At 41.1% G+C, this 25,429-nt stretch overlaps 1 protein-coding gene across 6 annotated transcripts in view; it reads left to right on the top strand.

Annotated features, from left to right (window-relative positions):
* ASAP2 (ArfGAP with SH3 domain, ankyrin repeat and PH domain 2) overlaps nt 1-25,429 on the top strand; it is a 2,005,955-nt gene that overhangs the window by 791,123 nt on the left and 1,189,403 nt on the right. For all 6 annotated transcript variants that reach the window (XM_044079125.1, XM_044079114.1, XM_044079099.1 and 3 more), the window contains exon 5: nt 5,292-5,341. In XM_044079125.1, coding sequence (XP_043935060.1) covers nt 5,292-5,341 — 50 coding nt within the window. The remainder of the gene's footprint in view (nt 1-5,291; nt 5,342-25,429) is intronic.

Raw genomic sequence — 25,429 nt, 5'->3', positions numbered from 1 at the left:
CGAGTTTCAGAGCTACAGGCGCTCATGGCTGTGGAACCTTTCATCCTTTTTCATCCAGACAGGGTCTCCCTGAGGACAAACCCAACATTTATGCCTAAAGTAGTGTCCAGTGTGGCTCTTAACCAAGCCATACATCTGCCAACCTTTTACTCAAATCCACAGAACAAGGGGGAGAGAATTCTGCATTCTTTGGATGTACACAGATAACTTAGATTCTACTTGGACAGAATCAAAGCTTTCAGGAAGACAGAGCAATTACTAGTGGCATATGCTGCAGGATCACAAGGAAAGCCTACCTCAAAGCAAACTATTTCTAAGTGGTTAGGCCACAGCATTCGTTTCTGCTACTTACACCATGGCAAACCAGTGCCTAAGGGCATCAGGCCTCATTCCACCAGAGCTGCAGCCACCTCAGCAGCCTTTCTCAGGGGAGTACCAACCAGAGACATTTTAGAGGTGGCTACTTGGAGTTCAGTGCACACCTTTACAAAGCATTACCATCTGCCACTCTACTCTAAATCCAGGGCAGGCTTTGCCACTGCAGTTCTGCAGGGCCTCATAGCCGCTCCTACTGCTGTCTAGTTCCAGCCTCCCAACCATAGCTTTGGGACTCTACCCAAATGCAATGACTGCAACAGTGAAACACGAAGAACATAGTAGAGTTGTGTACACTTACCATAAATGTAGATGTTCGAGTGTATTCACTGTTGCAGTCCAGGTTACCCACCCGCCTTCCCCATTTTTTCTTTTGGATCTTATCTTTCCTTCTCTGATTTATACTACCTATGTGGTGTATTTGCTTTTAGATGAAGGTAAAATTGATATTGATGTATTTCTGAATATATATATATATATATATATATACATATATATATATATATATATATATATATATATATATATATATATATATATATATATATATATATATATATATATAAACTTTGGCTACCCTTTTTGGGGGCACCTGACATCTGGGGCAAGAAAAACTGAGGAAAATGGCGTTGGCTGCTTCTTTTATACCCCTGATGACCTGACGTCAGGGAAGGGGTGACAGCAGCTGACGCAGGACCCAAGACTTCGGAATTCAGGCCAGCTGAGGGCAACCTACCAGCAGGATTACCCAAATGTAATGACTGCAACAGTGAATACACTCGAACATCTACATTTATGGTAAGTGTACACAACTGTACTTTTTACATAGCATTATGATTTTCGGGTACATCAGTGGCAAATCATTATAGAGTGACGTTAGCAACTGATGAGAGAGAGACATCTAAGTTACTGACTGCATACACAGCAGGGAAACCATGCTACTGCATGACCTGTTATTCTCTGTACTTTCTATATTTGCCTGGCCAGTAGTTAATCCTTCTCCTTATATGTGGGCCTTTGTCCCACTCATGTTCATGGCCGTGTCCATATTTCCTGCTGTAAGTAGTTGTAGGTATGCTGTGACAGGGGTACATGCCGTAACAGCACACACAGGGTTACAGATTTCACACCTTTGACTGTACATGTTTAGCAGGATGTCCAGCATTCCGCCCCATATGTCTGCTCTGCTCCTCAGATGTTGTGTTTTTTTGATAATATACTACTACATGGTGCCCACTGACTTGTTTTAGGTACTGGCACAGTTACGTGAAGGCCTTTACATCCTGCTGCTACTCTGACTTGTCCCAACCTGATGTTATACTAGCCACCTTCTAGATTACTCAGAGCATGTGTAATGTCCATAGCTGTGTCCCCCTGTCCCTCCATTGTCTCTGGCTTTGTCCAGCTTTCTTGCAGTAAGAAATAGTGAGATATTGACAGTCTGTGGGACTCCTACCACAGGAGTACCTCACACGGAAAATTGTAAATACAGCCGACTTTGAACCATGACCACCATCAACCGTGCTAACATACTAAGCCACACCAGCCACCAGAAAGTATTGTTTAATTCCTGACACTATCAACATCAGACAGGCATACACTTTCACCCTTGCATATTGAGGACATAGAACATGTCATCAGGTTGTTTGGGAGAGCCCTGGGATTGGGTGATCTGCTGTAACCTTGTAAACATACTGTTTCTGCAGTTGTATGGGAACACGGCTGTGTTGGGGGTAGGGGACTCTAGCACTGACAGTCATGTGTCTGCCCTATGACCCCACTGTTTGGCAATTGCCTCGCATAGTGCAGTGAGTTTTGCTGCCTTGTGGCCCACTGCATATTATGGGGCAGCCAGTATTGGACAGAGTTCCTGTTGTCCCACATAGCTGTTAGTTCTCTGGAGGTAAACAGTAGCCCACTCTATTCCTTTGCATACATGCAGCAGGTCCATACATATGGTACCATAGTCTAGTGCATACATTTGTTGTAAAGAAGAGTGGCTTCCCTTGTGCCTGCAGCAGTTGAGCTAGCAGTGCTTCAGGGCTGCCTCTGTCAGATGCATGCAATACACAGCCAATACATGCTGTAGTACAGGTTGTGTGGTGTGGCTGGCATCCTTTTTACTATGTATGTGAGTCGGAGTGAGGTTTCAGTCCCTAGGACCCTAGGTTGTCAGTGCTTGTGCTATGCGTTGCCTCTTTGCCAAGGCCAGGGCATACTGGGCACTCCTACATCTGCCTTCAGGGACAGGCTTAGGGGGTTCCTCTTCTGAGTCCCCCTGTGGCTTTGGGGACCTTGGTACTGGTGGGGGCTGTGTGTCCCTTCCCTGTGAAGTTCCTGCTACAGCTCTTTCTGCAGGATCATATTGTGTAGCATGACACATACTGTGAACTTCTGTGCACATGTGGCTGGAGAGTACTGCAGGGCTCCACCTGGTATATCGTGGCAGCAGAACCATGACTTGAGCAGCCCAACGCATGCTCTGTGATGTTCCTAGTTTGTTTGTGTTCCTCTTTATGGTTTCTTCAGTTGGTATGTGTGCATTTCTGATGAGTGTCATCATCCACAGTTCCAGTGTGTAGCCAGCATCTCCCAGTAGATGACCATACGGGATGTCCTCCCCTGGCAAAGTTTGGTACAGCTGTGATGCATGCCAGATATGGAAGTCGTGATAACTGCCAGGGCTGCCGGCACACACACACACACTCATGATAATGCCTTGGGAATTGCACATGACCTGGCAGTTGATTGAGTGATACCCCTTGTGGTTGACATAGACTCTACCCTCCTTACCAGGTGGTGCTACCTCAGGGTATTGATGCTACACACTGGAAGAGACATATACTGCTGGCTCTCTTCTCAGGGGTGTAGGGTAGATAAATGTGCTCCCTGGCATATGTTTGCATGGCAGCCAGGTACTGGTGGAGTACCCTGAATGCAGATACCTGTGAGGCCCCATCATGTCCCCAGTTGGTCTTTGAAAAGTACTTATAGCTAGTATTCTAAGGGCTACACATACCTTTGTTTCCACTGGGATGGGTTCCCCTCTGTTGCCTCTGGGTCTCAGTTGAGGGCGGCATAGCTCGGTGAGGTCTTGTAGTATGTCCCTGTTCACCCTGTAGTACTGTACAGTCTCCAGCTCATGTAGCTCCTGGAATGTTACCCTGGACCTGAGCACTCTTCTCCTTCTCAGTCTAGGCCTATTTTCAGCATCAGCACTGACCTCAGCTTGTAGCACATACAGATGTAGCAGAGCAGCAGCAGCCCCTAGCATTCTGTTAGTTAAAAATTCCCAAGTCTGTACTCCAATGGTGCAGAGTATGTGGGAAAAAATCAGATTGTAGGGTGTATGCATACTTTATGGTGGTGTGCTGCAGATGCAGCCTGTATGATTTGCTAACTATAATGCAGTCCACCTGCCAAGTATATCAGTGAGGGGTTTGAATGGCCCAGTGTCAGTGGATCAGGACTTATTAGTAATTTATCCATGATGTGCTTTCCCAGGCTGTTTCCTTATTTTTTTAAATGCCTTCCCTGCTAAGCACTGTGGCACTGTGCGCAAACCCATGGTGCTTGGTGTAAACACTGCTCAGCAGTAAGGACACCCCCCCATGCTCAGGCACACTCAGCATAGCTTAAACCAACAAAACACGAGCCCCACAGCTAAACAAAGCTTAGCAGCAGTAGACAACCCCCTGCTTAGCTAAGCAGCACACAAACGGGCGCTGCTGAACCCAGTCTGCTTAAACATATAGTGACACACCCCCTTCTGATGTCAGCTACCTGTTCTACTAACACCAACATGGTTCTGAGGCTACACTGGTTTTATATGCAGACACAGAGGCCCACTTTTGCTATTAGTAACTCCATCTCATTTGCATATACCCTGGATACTTCACTATTCTAGGGCCTGCCTCCTTAGCACCCACTGAAACCTACCATTGTACATACTGCATGGAGGGCACTATAATGCATCATTATTTATTTTTTTTTTTACAGATGTCTTATTTTTAGTTTTTCAACATTGTAATAATTTTTTTTTGCATAATGGCATATTTGTGCATTGCTGCGTGCAGTGCAAGCGTAATATCAGTATTTATAAAATATTATTTTATAGTAATTTGCATTAGTTTTTGGAGTCACAGGGCATAGTTGTGGATATATCACTGCCTACATTGACATTTCCAACCTTCTAATTGGGCTTTTACAGCCCCTGTTCAATTTTTACATTTAACATTGAACATGGTTATTTTCCGTGTACACTTCTGACACCAACATGTCTTCTGCACAGATACCTTTCTGCTTACTGGATCACAAATCACCCTCATTTGCATGCATTTGACCTGCATATGAGGTGATTTGCATGCCACGGACGCTTCCATGTCGGCACGCTCATGCACGCTCCTGTGCTCTGTTTACTGGATCGCATGGCTGACGGTTTCTATGTTGGGGCTGTGCCACTCTGCCTACATTGAAAATCACTCTGTGTAGGCTTTATTGAATTCCCCCTATATTCTTCATCAGTTTTGCTTTTATGTTATCCATGTGTGAGCTTTACAATCAGACACCAGAGGATCAAGAAACAAGCTTATAGAAATCTGGTTGTGACACAGTTTCTGGTGACAAGACAGATTCAGTGGACTCTGCTAAAACGTGATGCTATTAGAATTCTTGCAGTATAATTATAGGTTGTGCATCTGTGCTCACAACTTTGTTTACATTTTTTTTGTTGCTCTGCAGTTCGTATGTAAATGGCTAAATGGCTATGCCTTTCCTGTGTAGTGACATTTGTGTACCATTATTATCACATATTTAAATTTGATTGAATGTGTGCAGATTATTAAAAGCAGTAATGTTTAGTAGCTTGTCATTCAAGTTACTTTTTACTTACCCAGTGTAATATTTTCTTTTTGTAGGATCTGAAAAAGCCTTTCGATAAGGCCTGCAAAGACTATGAAGCCAAAGTGTAAGACTATATTTCAGAGCTCGGCTCTTACTCAGTGCTTCTTTGTAGTAACATTTTACAGCTTTATGAGAAAAAAAAACAGTTTTAAAAGCTTGTGGAATCTGTTTATTTTACCATCACTTCTCCTTCCTCTGTTCATTTATCAGAAAGGATAAACTGCATGGTACTTTTCTTATATTTTAAGAGAATTCACCAAGTGTGTACTTTTAGTGGCATTGCATTGTTAATACTTAGACTGTAATACATTTGTCCAGTGTTTAAGATGGTATTTTATGGTAATTTATGTGTTTTTCAAGCAGCAAAGGACATTCATTACTCAAAGGGTAATTGCACAGTGTTGTTAAATAATAATAATTCAGTTTTCATTTTGATTAATGCAGCAAGATGTCTGCAACTGAAAATGCATTGCAACGACTGGATTCTTAGCATTAATGCTGATGCTTGGAACTCAGGAAATTCAAAGGTTTTGGTTATCGGTTGTGTCATCCACAGATACATATCTTCCTCATCACGTCATGCAAAATAATAAACACAGTTTTACTGGGCCTGTTTCTTTTTCACTAAGTGCAAAATTGCTATCCTCTCTGTTTGAAGGAAAGCAGGATTGGGTTTTAATCTGTTTCGAGAGCCATGACTCAACCTGTCCATCTCCTGTTGCAGAATGCATTTTTGACTGTTTCACTTAATGAAACAGGGGTATAGTTAAGCTGAATGGAAAGTTTGTAATACAGCGGCACATACTTGAAATTTGCTGCTGTTTTCTAAACGTAAACTGTGTTGAATGATGCATGCAGGAGCTTGTTAATAAACTTGGTGTTCATTTCTCTTGATTTTTGCATGGGCTGTATATAAAGTTGAAATACTGGTGTGGTTGCCAGATTTTATTTTTTTTCTACTGGGAACTTAAAAGTAACAATACAGTGTCTGTGTTTATCTTGCTCCTGGTAATTGGCCTTATACATTATATGTGTTCGGTCTGTTGAACTGAGTCAGCAAGCACTTAGTGATTAGAAAGTTAAATAGACTGCTGGCTTAATGCCAGTCATTGCTGCAATATAGTCGTCTTCAAATACTTTCTGTCCTTTACTAGCCAGATTAGCAGTGTTTCTTTTAGGGCTGCAGATTTTGTGACATTGCTTCATGTAGCAGTTTTTTAGGAGTGTTTAAACATTTCATAACAAAAGTTTTTTTGTTTTATCAAAGATCTATATTTTAAGATGGATTGTTGCCACATTTATTTTATGTGTAGTGCTTCTTTGACTTCTAAGCTGTAATTTTAAGTGCACTTAATTTACATTTTTTAAATATAAGAAGCAGGTCACGTGGCTTCAAAACAGCAAGTCGTAATTACAAGCATTTTCTTCAGGAGAAGCTCATTTTTGTCATTGTAGTGCTAGCAGTCATGGGGCACAAGGACATAAATCAGAGGGGTTTCCCCCTTTTTACTGCCACCTCCCATTGTTGGATATTGCATACGACATATGTGGGGAGAACACTAGTGGTTTTAAATTTGTCTTAAAATATTTTTTGCTGCTGTCATGTAAAAATGTAAATCCCTCTTATGAATCAACCCTGTTTCTTTACATAGGGAAATATGGGAAATTTCCAGAATTTGACCTCTGCTAATACTTGAACCCTGCCACCATTCAGTATATGAATACAACCAATGTTTTCTTATGGAGTAGCAGGTGACCTCTTATGTCTTATCTCCTGATATTTTGAAGAGTTTTTTTGTGATATTTTAATTTCTAAATTCTTATCACAAAAGTGATTATTTCCAGCATCCCACTTTTTGTTAAGTACTGTGCATAAAAATACTAATTTCCTACTCTTCAGACTTCCTTAAGTTAAAACAGCCTAACCTAAAGGACAATTCAGTCTCTAGAACATTATAGGAACGTGTCCAAGAGTCAGCTGATACAGGTCCCAAATAATTGCTCCATCATTTAAGAGGAGGTGAATTGATATTGACTTAATTGCTTGTATGCAGTGTTGTCAGAGTTTATGCTAGTGACACCATTGCCTGTTTAACAGTTACCTAATACACTGCTTGTATGCAGTGTTGTCAAAGTTCATGCTAGTGACACCATTGCCTGTAGTTACCTAATACACTGCTTGTATGCAGTGTTGTCAGAATTCATGCTAGTGACACCACTGCCTGTTTAACAGTTACCTAATACACTGCTTGTATGCAGTGTTGTCAAAGTTCATGCTAGTGATACCACTGCCTGTTTAACAGTTACCTAATACACTGCTTGTATGCAGTGTTGTCAGAGTTCATGCTAGTGACACCACTGCCTGTTTAACAGTTACCTAATACACTGCTTGTATGCAGTGTTGTCAGAGTTCATGCTAGTGACACCACTTTGGGTTCACCTTCATGCTTACATTTCAGTGCTTTGGTGTCCGCAGTCATTTTATTCATAAGTGTTTGTAGACTCAGATTTGTGATGTTTGATCTTACCCTAAGAGAGTGTGTTTACTCTGTGATTAGCGATACCTAGTATTCTTAAATTTTTATATGTCCGGTCCGTTTTGTTAGTAGTTCAGCTTGGTCTTCATTGGTAGTGCGTTTAATGGTGCCAGCATAATTATTGTAAATAACCATGTATTCATATTCACTGTCAGTTTGAGACTTTTTAATTCTTCTTTGAACTTATTAACTACCATGAAGACACAAGTGAATTCTCATTGAAATATTTTGCTTATTTACTCAGTGTATACCAGTTGCAGATTATGCTGTACTGATCATGATCCAGGGCTCTTCCCTTGCACTTTGGTTGGAATGTTTACTGTGATTTCCCCAAATGTGGTAATCTCTGTATTTTTGGGTGGTTCCACGGTGTAGTGCTTAGTACTCTGGACTACGAATCCAGTCATCTGATTTCAAATCTCAGTGGAACCTACAAAGTTTGGTGGAGTGAGTTTGGCATAATGGTTAAGGTCTTCATTCCATAGACACAATGGTGTAGGGTTTGATTCTGACATTAGATTATTGGCTAGGCTTAGACTGGTCCTCAGGGCAGTTAGCCAAGTATTCACCTGTGAACCTTCTTCTTCAGTCATCTTTTGCTGCTTCATCCAGGGTTATATTTTGTCATTGACTGTAAAGAGAAAATACATGATACAGACTAGCGTGGGGAAGAAGTGGAGGAATCCTGCAGAAATACTGTGTCCACCCAGCAGTTTATTTTGCCAGTGATAAAGATGTCTCTTCTACATGATTGACTTTACTATCTGAAGATATTACTTTGGTTAAGATGGCAAAGATGGAAAGAGTATTTTAACTGCAGAGATAAAAAGGCTTCATCATGTAGAGCAGATATTTGGGTATATAAAATCAAATGAAATGTCATCACCTTGGATTATTTTTCCTTTTCTTCCTCACATTAAGAGTTTTGTATGGAGTACAACTAAGCTTCCTCATGCTAAAGCCCTGTATATTGGTTGTCCAGGTGAGTCATATATGGCCCTGAGGAACACCCTGAACTGTATATAGTTTATAAAGCTGATCCTGGAATCGTTGATTTAATGTCAATTCCACAGCGTGAGCTCTGTCTTTGGGAGCTTTGCCATCAGACAAAGAAACTATAGCATTGAAAGGTCTGTACCGCCTTCACTCTGGAAGTAAGATAACATCAGCTGTCAGGCCATATGTTCTATCTTACCAGGCTGCTATCCTGGAATTGAATGAAATGGTTAATAACTTGATGAGGGTCACATGGCCAAGTGCTGCAGTAATGTAACAAATGCATCCTGTTGAGCATCTTCTTCTGAGGTGGTTATATGATGACTTACTGACTAAAATTACAGTCTTGCTCAGAAAAAAAGGCACTGGTCTCACTGTGTGGCTATCCAGGCAGTACTTGTGACCATTCCTTTGAATTCTGACACTTTGAGGACAAGACTCGACAGTTCTTGTCACTTCTCATTTTCAGTACTACAGTTCTTAAAGTACTGCAAATGAAGGCATAGGCTAAAACATGTCTTATTGAGCAGCTCTTTCATCCCCCCCCCCCAGTATTCTCCAGCCTCTGAAAACATTTTCTTCAGAAAGTATCAGAAGAAAGGGAAGGAACAAACAAATGCGTTAGTAACAATTCATATGAAGTCTTTTTTTTTTCTCTAAACAAAACCCAGAATTTGGGGGCATCTTCCATGATTTTCACTACCCTTTCCATTTCCTCTTGGGTTTGATCTCTCCTGTTTCTCAAAAATCTTCACCTTTTTCTCCGCCAGTTGAAGATTCCCGCTAACAAACTAAATTATTTTAGAAATGGTTAATTTAGGATGTGCTGCAGAAATTTATAAAGTTCATAAAATGTGCCACAAATTCCACACAATTGTTTATGTCTCACAGGTCTTGATGTTTCAAATGTTTTCTATCATAACTAGTAACTTTTTATTGATAATTTGTTAATAATCGTTGTAACAGTAACATAATAGCATTTCCTGTTTTCCTCCCACCTCTCATACTTCTCTCAGTGCAAATTAGCATAAGTAGTAGTCTGTTACCATCCCTATCTGTGGTGGTGGTGCTGCTGCGGTAGCGTTGTCGCCTCACAGTTAGACGTTGCCCGTTCGATTCTCAGAGCATCTTCTGTGTGGCGACATGCATGAATGGGCATTCCTTCGGTGAAGGTTGTGCGTTAGGACCGACAAGCCAGCATGTAAAAATCTACTGCCAATCATTAGCGGACCGGAGTTCCGCTGTGGCGACCCCTAACCGGGAAAAGCCGAAAGACACAAACAAAGTAGTCTGTTACCATCCCTGAGTTTAATGAAGACTTTGCCATACTTTTGTCAATGCACATTAGCATAAGTAGTGGTCTGTTACCATCCCTGAGTTTAATGAAGACTTTATCATACTTTTGTCAATGCACATTAACATAAGTAGTAGTCTGTTACAATCCCTGAGTTTAATGAAGACTTTATCATACTTTTGTCAATGCACATTAGCATAAGTAGTAGTCTGTTACCATCCCTGAGTTTAATGAAGACTTTATCATACTTTTGTCAATGCACATTAGCATAAGTAGTGGTCTGTTACCATCCCTGAGTTTAATGAAGACTTAATCATATTTTTCTCAATGTACATTAGCATAAGTAGTGGTCTGTTACCATCCTTCATTTTAATGACAACTTGCACCAGCAAAGAATGGCTTAGACCTGTATGTGTCTGTCTCTGTTTAGCACAGCAGACTTGTGCATCCAATTACTAGTACTGCACAGTGTTTCTGCTGATTAATATCTGTTTTCTACATGCACATTTTGATTGTAGATTAAAAACTTGGCCAAGGCATTTGACACAATACCCCACTCGGGCATTATTGACAAACTCAAGAGGTTACGTATAAACTCGTATGTTACCCAGTGGATAGCCAACTGGCTCACAGACAGGACCCAGGAAGTTAGGATTGGGGAGTCCACCTCTACAAAGAGGCCAGTCACAAGTGGAGTCCCTCAGGGATCAGTCCTTGGACTGCTCCTTTTTGACATTTACTTCTCTGAAGTGAAGGCCAATGTCAGTAGTCTCTGGCTGACTAAATTTGCAGATGATTGCAAATTAGGAGCTGTCATTGAACCTCACACTGACACAAATGTTCTCCAGGAGGGGCTGGCACAGACAAACTGGTGTCAGAGCCATGGACTAAAACCAAATGCCAAGAATTGCATAATAGTATCCTTTGGGAAGTCATCCACCCCTGGTGACTATCGTATTGACAATGCACCCCTTAGATTTGACCTAGTAGTCAGGGGCTTAGGGACACACATAGATAGTAATCTAGCCATTGACCATCATGTGTCTACAGTAGTGAGGAAATCATTCTACGTTGCACAACTTATAAACAAAACACAAACAACCAAACCAAAAACCACCTCCAGAGGAAAAATAGTAAAATGAAAAAAAGGCTTCTACCACAACGAAAAGTCGTTGTGGTGGAAGCCTTTTTTTCATTTAACTTATAAACAAATGTATGCCATCTACGTCCAAGGAAGTTATTGTTCCATTGTATTCGGTATTTATCAGACCTGTCATTGAGTACAGTGCCCCTTTGCTATGTGCAGTGCAATGGAAAAGTATTTGGCCCCTTCCTGATTTCTTATTTTTTTGCATTTTTGTCACACTTAAATGTTTCAGATCATCAAATATAAATTTTAGAAAAAGATAACCCAAGTAAACACAAAATGTAGTTTTTAAGTGACGATTTTATTTATTAAGGAAAAAAAATATCCAAACCTACTTGGCCCTATGTGAAAAAGTAATTGCCCCCTAAACCTAATAACTGGTTGTGCCACCCTTTGCAGCAACAATTGCAATCAAGCATTGGCAATAACTGGCAATGAGTCTTTCACATCGCTGATGAGGAATTTTGGCCCACTCTTCTTTGCAAAATTGTTTTAATTCAGCCATATTGGAGGGTTTCCAAGCATGAACCGCCTTTTTAAGGTCATGCCACAGCATCTCAACTGGATTCAAGTCTGAACTTTGACTAGGCCACTCCAAAACCTTCATTTTGTTTTTTTTTTAAGCCATTCAGAGGTGAACTTGCTGGTATGGTTTGGATCATTGTCCTGCTGCAGAATCCACGTGCACTTCAGCTTGAGGTCATGAACTGATGGGCGGACATTCTCCTTCAGGATTTTTTGGTAGAGAGCAGAATTCATGGTTCCATCAATCACAGCAAGTCGTTCAGGTCCAGAAGCAGCAAAGCAGCCTCAGACCATCACACTACCACCACCATGTTTGACTGTTGGCATGATGTTCTTTTTCTGAAATGCTGTTACTTTTATGGCAGATGTAACGGGACGCACACCTCCCAAAAAGTTCAACTTCTGTTTCATTAGTCAACAGAATATTTTCTCAAAAGTCTTGGGGATCATCAAGATATTTTTGGCAAAAGTGAGACGAGCCTTTATGTTCTTTTTTGTCAGCAGTAGTTTTCGTCTTGGAACTCTGCTATGCATGCCATTTTTGCCCAGTCTGTTTCTTATGGTTGAGTCATGAACACTGACCTTAACCGAGGCAAGTGAGGCCTGCAGTTTTCTATATGTTGTTCTGGGTTCTTTTGTGACCTCTTGGATGAGTCGTCGCTGTGCTCCTAGGGTAATTTTTGTAGGCCAGCCTCTCCTGGGAAGGTTCACCACTGTTCCATGTTTTCTCCATTTGTGGATAATGGCTCTCACTGTGGTTCACTGGAGTCCCAAAGCTTTAGAAATGGCTTTGTAACCTTTTCTAGACTGATAGATGTCAGTTACTTTGTTTCTCATCTGTTCTGGAATTTCTTTAGATCGCGGTATGATGTCTTCCTTTTTGGGATCTTTTGGCCTACTTCACTTTGTCTGACAGGTTCTGTTTAAGTGATCTCTCTATTCAACAGGTCTGGCAGTAATCAGACCTAGGTGTGGCTAGTGAAACTGAACTCAGCTTTCCCAAAAATGAGATTAACCACAGTTACTTCATGATTTAACAAGGGGGGCAATTACTTTTTTACATAGGACCATGTAGGTTTGGATAGCTTTTTTCCTTAATAAATAAAATCATCACTTAAAAACTGCATTTTGTGTTTACTTGGGTTATCTTTGTCTAATATTTAAATTTGTTTGATGATCTGAAACATTTAAGTGTGACAAACATACAAAGAAATAAGATGTCAGGAAGGGGCCAAATACTTTTTCATTGCACTGTATCTAACCAGGCATATCCAACAATTGGAATGTCTACAGAGGTTCCTCACTAAAAAAATACAGGGCATAAGTAAAATGTCCTATGCAAACCACTTTAAGGCATTTTCCCTGTATTTGAGGGGAGATCTATGCCTGGCATACAGGACATTGTCAGATCCCACTCTGATGGACCTCCTGCATGTCCATAAAATAAACAGCACCAGAATTACCTGTTCTAAAGACTTAAATCTTGCCTGTGATATAAATAGGACCTGCTGGAGAGACAGGCATGTATCCCAGAGACTACCCTGTATATAGAACATGCTCCCTGTTCATGTGAAGCAGAGTTCCTCCCTTATCCAATTCAAGTGCAACTTGGACAGTTGGATGGGGAACAGGAAATTCATCCCTTGTTTGGCACCTATGTCTCTAACGGACACAGGCTACCTGTAAATTGCTCATCTTCCAGGCCCCTGCTTGTAAATGTTTCATCTCCCAAACCCCTGCTTACACTTATCAAGAGTATCAAAACTTGTCAGAGGTTTGGGATGTGTGGCTAGGCTTAAAAAGGCCTTTGTGGTCATTAGTCTAGTAAACACCTATGAACCTAATACATAACATGCATGAATATGCACTCCACCGAGAGATGCAATTAATTTTGATGGATCACATGCCTTTGGAGGGTCATGTAAACCTGGGGAATAATATAGTGCAGTAAAGGCTGCAGGTACATTTGATTGTGGCTGAGGACCACAGGCCATGGGCTTGGACCCAAAGGCGTTTTTGAAGAATTCAGCCAGAGAGAGATCACCAAGACTTCGAGTTGAAAAGTCAGATAAGAGACTTTCCTAGAGAGAGGGAGAAATGGGAGATTTGTGTTTGGAAAGTGAAAAGTATGAATTCTGGAGTCCTACTGAAAATAAATTTAGTAGACTGAACTAACTTGTAGGCCTATTGATGATAATGGCATTTCACCCAAGGGGGATATATATGAGTATACTGTGTGTTTAATTTTACTTGGTGAACATGAAAAGCCACAAGCTATGCTTTGCTCTGAATGCCGTGACAAAGTCCTTCATGTATTGTGTTATATTCGGTAAAGCTTAATTTCAGTATGTAAGCTTAGATTGCTGTGTTCCTAGTATTTCCTAAATTAAACTACAAAGTGATTTTTGATGGAAAGTGCATGATACATGAGCTAATTTCCACCAAAAGTAGACAAACAAGTTCTTGTGATATTACAGTAGCATTCTTTTACAGGCAAAGTGATCTTAAAGTTATGACTTCTGATCTGCCCCATCCTGAAAAGAAAAATATTGAACCGTGTTTAAATCTGGTGACAGTTCTGTGCAAAAAAAAAACAGAGCATAGCTGTACAGCAACCAGCACTAATGTACTGTGTGAAGAACATGCCTTCTGTGACGTTCAGTGTATGCATTGAAATGGGAATGGGGTGTAAACTGCCCAACGAAGCATCACTGAATGAGGTTCTAATTGAGTGTTGGATAGATTCATTAAGATTTTCATTGCCACATCCAAAGCAGAGAACCAGAAATAGAAGCTAGACTCTTAAAAGTGAACTAAAGGAAACAATTATAAAAGCAAGTTTAAAGACTTTCCCCTGATTTTGCCTCATTGTTTTACCCTAAACCTTGTCATTGTTTAGCTTTTCTGATAAATCACTGAGGGTTACAGCCAGTCAGTAATGGCAGACATTACAGTTTCCTGATTCTTACTGTTCTGAAAATGCATGGTGATGCAAAACATTCTTGTTCTATTACATTTTAAATTAATTGTAGTAGTATTTAAAATGTCCATGAGTTTGGGCCTTTATCCCACCATTATGTTTTGGCTTTGTCCAGAATTCTTAAGCAAAGATGTTGAGAGGCATGATGACAAGAACTGTTAAAAAGTTTCAACAAAGTGATATGAAATTGATTACCTAAGGTGTACACTTTCAGGTTCTAAAATGCAAGCCACCAGGAACGTTGGTGTAAGTTACAGAGCTTGCAGAGCCATGCTAATTGCATTTAATGATGCAAAAACAAGGCTTTTGGAAGTATGCTTATAAAGTGGTCCAGCAAAGTAACATTCATCTAGCCATTTATTTTAAGTTAGTGAATATTCTGAAACTGTACTGCATTCTCATGATAAAATGCTAACTGTATTTAGAAGGAAGAAGTATTAATGAAGTGTGAAGCACCGTCATTTTACTTATGACCTTAGGAGAACTGTGGGGACTCCCCAGTACAAGAAAGTTGTTATTAATAGCTCAGAGCATTGCTAGGATTTGCAAAATATGAAAAAAATATGTGCTTAAAGTGAGTTATGCAGTAATGGATAAAAATTGTCTAGAACTTAAAATTCACGGCTTCTATTTCACCTGTTTAAAGTTGCCTCTGTATAATCTGTAGGGAGTTATAGTTGGTAAACCATCAGGAACGTTTGTGTTTGAAGCTATAATAAATGTAGCTAAAAGAGATGTGATAGAAAGTGTGTAGTTTAGGGCATTTGAAATTGATTGTGTACAACAGCTGGATGGCACAGTCACAGAGTGAATAGAATTGTCACCTCATGGCAAGAGGTTCTGTGATTTGTTTCTTGGCTGGGGTGCCTGTTATATAGAGTGTGCATGACCTACCTCTGTCCGTGTGCGTTTTCTCCAGATGTTCTGGATTCCTTCCACTTCCCAAACATGTGATAGGCAGATCGGTGAGTTCTGAATTGTTAATAGATGTGTGTGCATGCATATGCGATAAAAAAGAAAGACCTTGCAATTTATTTCAATTCCCCTTGCCTATAGCATAAGCTCTGCAGATGGCAGACGTGGTTTTCTGAGTCAGTCTTAAGAATTGCCAATGACCTGTAAGTGTGGATGTATAGATGGTGTAGACTAGCTGTCATTCATTGTCAAACTTTGAAACAATGCTGGTTCTGCTTTTAAAATAGAGCCCTCTACTAGTGGAAACAGTTTTCAGTTCTGAAAGTTATGTCCTACAGAAGAGATGTGTGTGTATGAACCAGATGAAATTTTTGAAGGAAATCTAATATTGGTATGGGGGTTAATTGCTATGACAAATTGTCTGTCTGAGGTTACAATGAAAGCAAAGTTCTAATCCAGGAAAATCTCAGCATACTGATTAACTTCTTAGAAAGAGGTTTCACAATGAAATTGATCTAGTAATGCCTGGAGCAATTGCTGAATCCTGCTGTAAAGAACTTTATTTTGTTATAGATGAACACCTTTGAAACTGTACTAAAATGCTGTGTCTCTAATTTGTGAAAAAAAAGTTTTTCAGAAAGGTACTCTGCATCATAGAAAAGTTTGGGGAGCAGAGAGTACTGATAAACAGGTAAAATGAAGTTCATACTGTGGAAATTTGGCACTCAAGTATCATGACTGTGTGTGTGAAAGCTGCCAGCTTAGCTAGATAGAATTTCATAAATAATTCTATTGTTATTGTAAATATTAATGTAATCCACAGGCTTGTTCTACAAATGTAAAGAGAAGTATATGTTATGATTAAACTATATGTTGTACGGAGCTTCAAAAATGTAACCACAGTGCACTCTGCTGGAAGAAAGATGATAAGTCAAGCATTGCATGACTGATCTCAAGCTCAGAGACAGCATGTCTGGGCCAGGAAATTATTTCTGTTGTCTTGATTTAAGAGATAATTACTAAGGTTTTGCATGTATAATGTCTTTTATTGCGGATGGCTTCCTGGTCAGGTGCAGCTTACTAAGAAATGTAAATTTTGAGTTTCTGTTAGCCTAGGAACTAAGGAACTGTTAAGAATGATGTAATCTGAAATGACTCAGCAGTACTGTGTTATCAATTTAAGAACAGAAAGAAAGGAAAGCATTTTGGATTTTGTCTGAACCTGAACACATCAACTCACCAGCACTCTGCCTTTGTTCTGTATGTAAGTAGGATCTTAGACTTTAGTATTTCTCTTAGGGATAGATAGAAATAGTAAGATTAGTCTGGCTGTTTTCTATGTTTATGTCAGACTATCCTACAATATTATTTTAAAAGTTTCCTGTGATCTCTGAACTCTGTAATATCATTGTGTTGAAGTAATAAGATTTGTCTTGTGGTTTTATTATTTATTATTAAATGTTTTTAAACCTTTCACCTGTGGCTGTTTTGTGTAGAGATAATTTAAGCTGTTAGACCATGGTGGCACAGCGGTAGCATTGTTGCCTCACAGCAAGAGGTTCTCCCGTTCGATTCTCGGCTGGAGTGAGGGGAGTGCCTTCTATGTGGAGTCTGCATGTCCTCCCCGCGTCTGGGTGGCCGTTCAAAAGACATGCGTAAATGGACGTGCCTTTGTAGAAGGTTGGACGTCGAGCTGGCACCTCGGTGTTCGTGAAAAATCTACTGCCAATCATTAGCGGACCGGAGTTCCACTGTGGTGACCCCTAACCGGGAAAAGCCTAAAGACAACAACAACAGAGTACATTGCATGTATTCGGTGATACTGTCCAAGCCACTCCAATAGCTTTAGCCCTGGGTCACACTTACTGTTTGGATAACAGTAATATTACACAGTGAAATTGGTCACCCTTTGGGAAGGGCCTTATTAGTAGCTGATAAGAGTAGTTGGTGGCAGTGATTACTACTTTATAGCCTGGCAGGAGGGGGCATAGCTGGAGAACCTGTGCCATCCTTCCCCAGGAGTGTCTGTGTGTTTGTATATAAACCAATTCTCAAAGTGTTTGTGTGTCAGCTACTTGCATCAAATGATGGGCTAAACAATAATCACAAGTGAGGAAAGAAATGTAGTCATTATTTTTTCTTTCTAGGAAAAATAAGTTGCATCTAAAGCTTAATGTTCAAAGCTAATGGAATACAATGAGATGACAAATACTTGCAAGGATGTATAAATCCTATCTGGTAATACAGTCTGCCTCCCCACCCTTCTAAAAAGATAATCGCCTTTTTTGTGCCCCTCTAGTCTTAGATTGAGATGAAAGTAAAATCACAAGTGGCCACAGGCATACATTGTACACCTGAGGGTCTGGCAGAAGAAATCAGAGCACCTGGATAAAACCTGCACACAGGTAGTACCTGTCAACGTCTTAACTAAAGAGTCAAGGCGAAAGCTAAAAAACAATGGGGGACAAAGAGCCAAAAGAAGGGATATATATTACCATTAATTTATAAAGCTGATAAAACAACAGTTTTTGCAGTAATATGCTTTTGTGAAGGCTATTAAGTATGAAAACCTACGGTATGTCATTATTCACTGACTGCCATCTTTACTGATTTGTAAAAAAATAAATCTATATCTTTATGTCTGTATAGACAGATATAGATAAATATCTGATAAGAGACCAAAATATGTGGCCAAATCAGACATTTTTCAAAATCATGGACATTTGAGAGCAACTGTGCCCTCTACATATACATCTTAATATACATTGTATACAAACATAAATGGCCATCAATTGCAAGCACTTGTGTGATAGCACACTACAAAACTTTTACTGCAATCAAATGAATACATAAGGGAATGTACCTTAGTTAACTGCTTTCACTGTTCAGTATACTGCACCCCCCCCATACCTATCAACTTCTCATTTTTAGAACTGAAGACAAAGTACCAGAATCAGGAACAGATATTAATGTTATACACTTAGTTAAATAACAAGCTTTTTCATCAGCAGGCTTTACAGCTGAAACTAAAATGCTTGTCAGTATTTTGTAACCGGTCCACATTAATTATCAGACAAAAACATAAATATTACAAGGATCAAACAAAAATATGGCACACAGTCAGAGGCATTCTGCAAAATCAGGGATATCTGAGAGCATATACATCCCCCACTCCATGTATGCTATACGCGCATACAATCGAATGAATAAATACATAAATAATAGCCATGAATTTATTTCAACTTTCTGCTGTCAGAAGCATACAGTGCAACCCAACTCCCTTTCTACATACATTTATGCAAAGAGACACACACACACACACACACACACACACACACACACACACACACACACATAAAATAGCTGTCAACTACCTCGATTTTGACTTAAAATCTGATCTTGCTCTCTCCTTCCTAATTCCTCCTGACACTCTGGGGAGAAAAGGTGAATTACAATTAATAAATAATAACAGTCACTAGAGATATACGTGTCCCCACTTTGTCTTGTCCCGGAGAGTAAGTATTTGGTCATGGCTGGCAGCACACAGAGTCCTTGTTAAAATAAGTAAAACACTCCTGCCTCGTACAGGCTGATTTCCACTTCTTTGTTCCTTTTTTTGTTTTTCAGGCTGCTTTGATCACCTGAAGCAGCCTGAACCAGTAAGAAGTAGCCCTCTCTGCTTCACACAGCAGTCCATTTAGTGTCCTTTGATAAGGTGTTCCACTGCTTCAGAACTGCAGAAAGAACCTGTGATAACACAGGGCTGGTTTTCGACTGAACCCTACTGAGAAGCCAGTACCTTTTTAGCAGATCATGGAACTTTGCACAGGTGCAGTTTCAAGTCTAAAGTTCTGATTCCAGAAAATGGCAGTTTCTTTTATTTAAAATGAAAAAGCAAATAATAGTAAAAAGTTGAAATTAAAAAAAAATTAGATGAGTTTTGGCTTTGTTAGAGGGGCTGCAGCCCAGCAGGCAGTGCCACGAGCCAGCCCTAAATGTTATATTTGTGATTATTTTAAATTGTTGCCCTTTTCATTTTTCATATATGTCTAATGGTACATAATTTAGTAGTAACCATGGCCCAGGTCATGCCAGAAAAGGGTCATTGGACTATTGTGCTTAACTTGTCATCAAATGTAAATAAAAAATAAAATAAGTAAGAGTGCCTAAGTTTCTGGAACAAGGTGATGCAAATGTGTCTTAAGTAAATTGAGACACTCAAAGTGTAGTGGTTGATGTCCTAAAACAAAATGGAGATCAGTTTGCTGTATGTAAGACACAAGAGGTTGTATGTTTAAAGGAAACTGTGGATGTTCATTGTGATTGACTATTGCAGTCATAACCTTTGGGATTTCCTGTCATGGAAGCCCTTGGCCTGTCTGAATACCAGAGACTTGATCTGTTCCCCAGGGGTCTATGGACACCCTCCCATCTGACGCCAGGATGTCAAAGGATAAGGAGCTGTCAGTTGTCACCATCACCTCATTTCTTTCTTTCTTGCTGTCAGATCATGAACAACCAGTGTCATTAGCTTGTCCATCAATCTGAAGCCAGAGAGAATGTTGAAAGATAAGTGTACCTTTGGGGAACATATTTTACTATTGTGGTATAATTTGTCATTAGATGTCAGTAAAATCTAATATTTGCCTATAGTGTGGAAAACAAAATACCCCACCCCGACTTTCACTTTCTTTGTTTTGCCTGGGCTTGGAGCACCACATGTTCAGTTGTCCCCAGTGTGTTTTCTTTAATAATAGACTGTTAAGCGTAGGGCTTGCAGAAACATTTTGAAAAAGAAGAGGGTAAAGATCATGTGTGGCTTTCGCATGCCATGACATTTGTTGGCCCTGCTGCTGATCAGTCTTGAAAAAGGTAGGAGAAACATCTGAAGGTAGTTAGTCTGACAACAGGATGTCCTTTTTGGAGAAATCCCCAGGCTTGAGATTGTTGAAGGAGGAGAGGCACCTTTGCATTCCCCTCTGACAACTGCTGCCTAGATCTCAGGTGAGACCACTTTGTTGTCGACCCTGTCAATGTTCAGTCAGGCTGAGAGCTCCAGGAAGTTGGATGCATTCAGAGCTAGTAGGCAGGCTCTGGCTTCCTAATCCTGATTATGAACCTCTGGAGGGAGGTCACCACCTGAGGATTTAGCAGTTGGGGAGAATCTATATAAGATGGAGTTTCTTTTAGCTGGGAAGCTCAAGATCATCCTTAATCTAAAAAGAGGATCATGAAGTTTTTTGGCCTGCCTAAGCATAAGCCCCTATCTGTTCCTCTAGTTCTAGAGGTGGTAGATGATGTTATTCAATTTACTTCCCTGCAGCCTAATTCCTAACCCCCTGACCAGTTCTACAGAGTCTTGTATTCTCGCAACACCTATACAGGAATCCTGCATCAGATCCTGTGATGGTTTCCTCAGGGCCCAGTGGATCCAAGGGGATACATCTGTAAGAATCCCCTACCAAATGATAAAGAGAACTCTCAAAAGATCTGGCAGGTACAGTCTATAATTTGGCTACCATGGCCATTAGAGCTTTAATTTGTCAGTTCCATGTGGTTAAATTCCAAGAATCCTGTCTGGATCAGATAAAACAGAAACTCGAGGGGACAGAAGGTAAGACTTTCCCAAAAGAGTTGTTGAACCTATGAAGCAGTACTACACTCAGGTAGCTAAACCCTTTTTGCAATGTGGGTTTGTTCTAGAAGCATCAAGCAGGGTAGCTGCCATGGGGTCGGTCATCAGAGACGCCCCTGGGATTCAGGTTACTGGCTAAGGCTCTTGCCACCCCTATAGTGCCTTTTTTAGGCAAACTTCAAAGGACAAAACCACCACCATAACAGGTACAAGCATGCAAAATCTGAAGGTAGTGCTACTCAATGCTAGAAGTCTAAACCTCAAAATGCACTCTCTCGAGGCACTCCTAAAAATGGAGAACATCGATATCTGTGCAGTAACTGAGACCTGGTTCAAGGCTCCAGAGAGCACCCCTGCAATACCAGGCTACAACTCTTACCACACTTTTCGGCCACCAAACCAGGACCGAAACACTAAAGGTGGAGGAGTGTCAATATTCACCAAGGATATTCACACCACCAGGCTAGTTGGCCAACACAATGTGTCTGAAATTCTCCAAGTGCAACTAACACTAGGTAAGACTGCAATCCAAATTGTAGCTTGCTACAGATCCCCCACCATGCCCCAAGATTCTCACTACACCTTTCTAAACATACTGGAAAATATTAAGATAGAACCAAACACCCTAATACTGGGTGATTTTAACTACCCTGCCATTAACTGGGAAAACTACTCATGTCCCAACACCTTTTCGCAACGGTTCTTGGAATTCATAAATTCCAACACCCTGGATCAACTAATCCATAGTCCCACCAGGGGCTCCAATATCCTAGACCTGGTCATTACCAACATGGGAAATCAATGCTCCATACCTATGGTCACGCCTCGTTAGTGAGGTCTCACCATAAGCTAATCACCCTTAACATCCACATCCCAACCCCCAGTAAAGAAACCACCATAAAAAACTTCTCCAAAGCCAACTTCATGCTACTCAAGTCAGAAGTGACAAACTTCATGACACCCATGCAGACGGAAACTGAAAGTTCAACTGCTGAATCCTACACTATGGCACTGTACGAGCACATCCACTCATGCATGAATCGTGCCATCCCAAATAGAACCAAAATGCTCTCATCCAAAAAGGAAGCCAATCTGGTGGTCCCCTGCCATAAACAAACTTTACAACAAAAGGAAGAAACTTTTGCAGAAAAGAGGAAAATCCCAGGATGCAAAAAACTCCCTTACTAGCCTCAGTAAGAAACTGAGATGCCTCATAAAATCCTCCAAAGCTAGTTACGAAAATAAAATTGCCAAAGATTCCAAAGACAACCACAAAGCATTCTATAATTATGTCAAGAATGTAAATGGCAATGCTCAGATCTGCTCTGAGCTAAAACAGAATGGCATTAAAAATACTGATCCGAAGGATATTGCCAGTATCCTGGCAGATCGATTCAGTGCCAACTTCACCCCACTCTCACCCCCTAAATGGCCCATCTCAATAACGGAAGATTGCCAAATTCCAGTAATAACGGCCACACAGGTACAAAACGCACTCTCTAAAGCCAAGAATACAGCATCCATGGGACCAGATGACATCCCGGGCTGTGTACTACATGAACTACAATATGAACTGGCACCTCACCTAAGCGTCATGTTTAATCATAGCCTCACCTCAGGTTTCGTGCCCACTGAGTGGCGCAGAGCTACAGTTATCCCAATCCACAAGGGGGGATCCACCTTGGATCCAGGAAACTACCGTCCCATCAGTCTGACAAGCCTTATCTGCAAGGCCATGGAGCGTATTATCATGGAACTTATAAACAAAGACATTGGCAACCTTCAAACACGGACCCCACCCAGTTTGGATTTGTGAAGGGCCGATCTTGTCTCCTGAACCTGATTGACTTCTTTGAATCAGTCTCCAGAGCCATGGACAAGGGTAAGGTGGTCCACACAGCCTATCTAGACCTTGCCAAGGCCTTTGACACCATCCCCCACTCTGGAATCATAGATAAACTTACTAAGATGGGCATTAATCCCTATGTCACCCAATGGGTTGCTAAATGGCTTACTGATAGAACCCACACTGTAAAAGTAGCCGACTCCAAATCCAGCTCCAGACAAGTGACAAGTGGAGTACCTCAGGGTTCAGTCCTGGGGCCGCTCTTGTTTGGCATCTACTTCTCTGAAGTACAGGTCAACACTAAGGGACTCTGGCTAACAAAGTTTGCAGATGACTGCAAACTGGGAGCCATTATTGAATCCCCAAATGATGTGGATACTCTACAAAAGGGCCTTACAGAAACAGATGCTTGGTGCCAGAGCCATGGGCTCAAGCTCAATGCCAAGAAATGTATTGTTATCCCTTTGGGAAAAACATGTATCCATGAATTACCATATAGGTGGCAGTACACTAAACACAGAAAGTGTGATAAGAGACTTAGGGACACAGGTGGACAGTGGTCTCACCTTCGATAACCACATCGCCACAACAGTCAGGAAATCCTTCTATGTGGCACACCTCATCACGAAGGGCTTTTCATCCAGAAAAATGGAGGTCATTGTCCCACTGTACTCATCCCTCATTAGACCCATTATAGAATACAGCCCCATTTGGTATGTACCTCTCAAGACATCTGCAACAACTGGAAAGGCCTCAGAAATACCTCACTAAAAGAATCACAGGCCTAAAGCAGATGCCCGACGCTGACCGCCTTAAAAAACTCCAGCTATACTCTGTCGCATATCGTCTACTCAGAGGCGATCTCTGCTTAACATATAAGGCCATGTCAAACCCAGAGCTGTTGGACATGCTACACTTAAAGAAATCCCAATCCCTCAGAGCTACACGCTCCAGGGATCTAAACCTTGTCATCACAATAAACAAAACATGCTGGAGGAATAGGTTCCTGACCCAGAGACTCCCCAGACTCTGGAATAGATTGCCCATACATGTCAAGCAGAGTGCCTCTTTGGACCTCTTCAAGAGGAACCTTGACGATTGGATGGGAGAAAGGAAATTCACCCCAGGGATCACGTCACTCGCCCTGCTAGACAGGGGTCCAGGAAAGTAAATAATGTGGGAAGAAAGAGCCAGGGAATTGTTATGGCTAGGCTTGTATAGGCCCTAGGGCTGATAGCCTAGTACCAACCTATGAACCTATGACATGCCTGGTTAAGAGAGCAGTCCCAGCCTAACCTTGTCAAAGCAGAAATCCTGGGTGCCCTTTTAGACAAGGATGTGCTCTTTGGACTCCAAGCTGAAAGTGTTTTTAAGACACTGGAAGAAAAGGCTAAGACTATGGAGAGAGTCAAGGGCTTTCTACTACTCCTTCCACCTAGATTTAGTAGGAACTATCTTACTAAGATTTTGGTCCTTTCCTGCCTCTCAGCTCAAATCCAACAGCAGTAAAACTAGAAGAGACAAACAGCAAAAAAGTTAGCAAGCTGACCCTAACGTCAGGCCTGTGAGTCCCAGCACTAGAGACCCAGCAGGGAGCAGCTTTGACTTAGAAAAACACCTCCTTGTTCCCCCCATCCCATCCCCCAACTCCCCTGAACAAGCCTGTGAGCAAGTTGACCCTCTGTCTAAGTAACTGTTTAGATGTTACCCAAGACAGGTGGGTTCTTAACATCATAAAGTCAAGATACAAGATGCAGTTCTTCTGCATCCCAGAGTTCACAGGCATCCCCTTGATCCAACAAAGCAACTTCAAGATGCACAGTCAAAATACCGGCTCAGCTTGACCAAGATCAGTATTCCACACACTCACAGACAAGTGGGGTGTGCTAAAAGGTAGACCTGTTAGCCTCAAAACAGAACAAACAGATCAACAAATTTTGCTGAAGAGCCCCAACTCACTGGGCCTCAAGGACACATGCCTTCTCCTTCCCTTGAACATCTCTATTTATGTACACTTTATTACTTCCTGTAACCCCTTTTTCCCTAGGTACTGCCAAAGAGCTGTGATTCTGATCCTGAAGGCAGCTTTCTAGTCCAGAAAGCACTGGTTCTGCATGCTCCACAGCATGGCCAAGGAAAAACCTTAGGTGCTGCCACTGGAAGTGCTCATCCTCACTCTCAAGGGAACCACCATACATCTTCATTTGATGACTGTGAAGCAGACAGGGTGATGATGTAATTGTCATACCTTTTTAACAAGGAAATCCTACTACTACT

This window comes from Protopterus annectens, chromosome 1.part1, assembly GCF_019279795.1.
Source record: "Protopterus annectens isolate FY-2018-M chromosome 1.part1, PAN1.0, whole genome shotgun sequence".
NCBI classification, from domain to species: Eukaryota; Metazoa; Chordata; order Ceratodontiformes; family Protopteridae; genus Protopterus; species Protopterus annectens.
The sequence above is the reverse complement of the archived record's forward strand: the minus strand, read 5'-3'. Positions and strand labels throughout refer to the sequence as shown.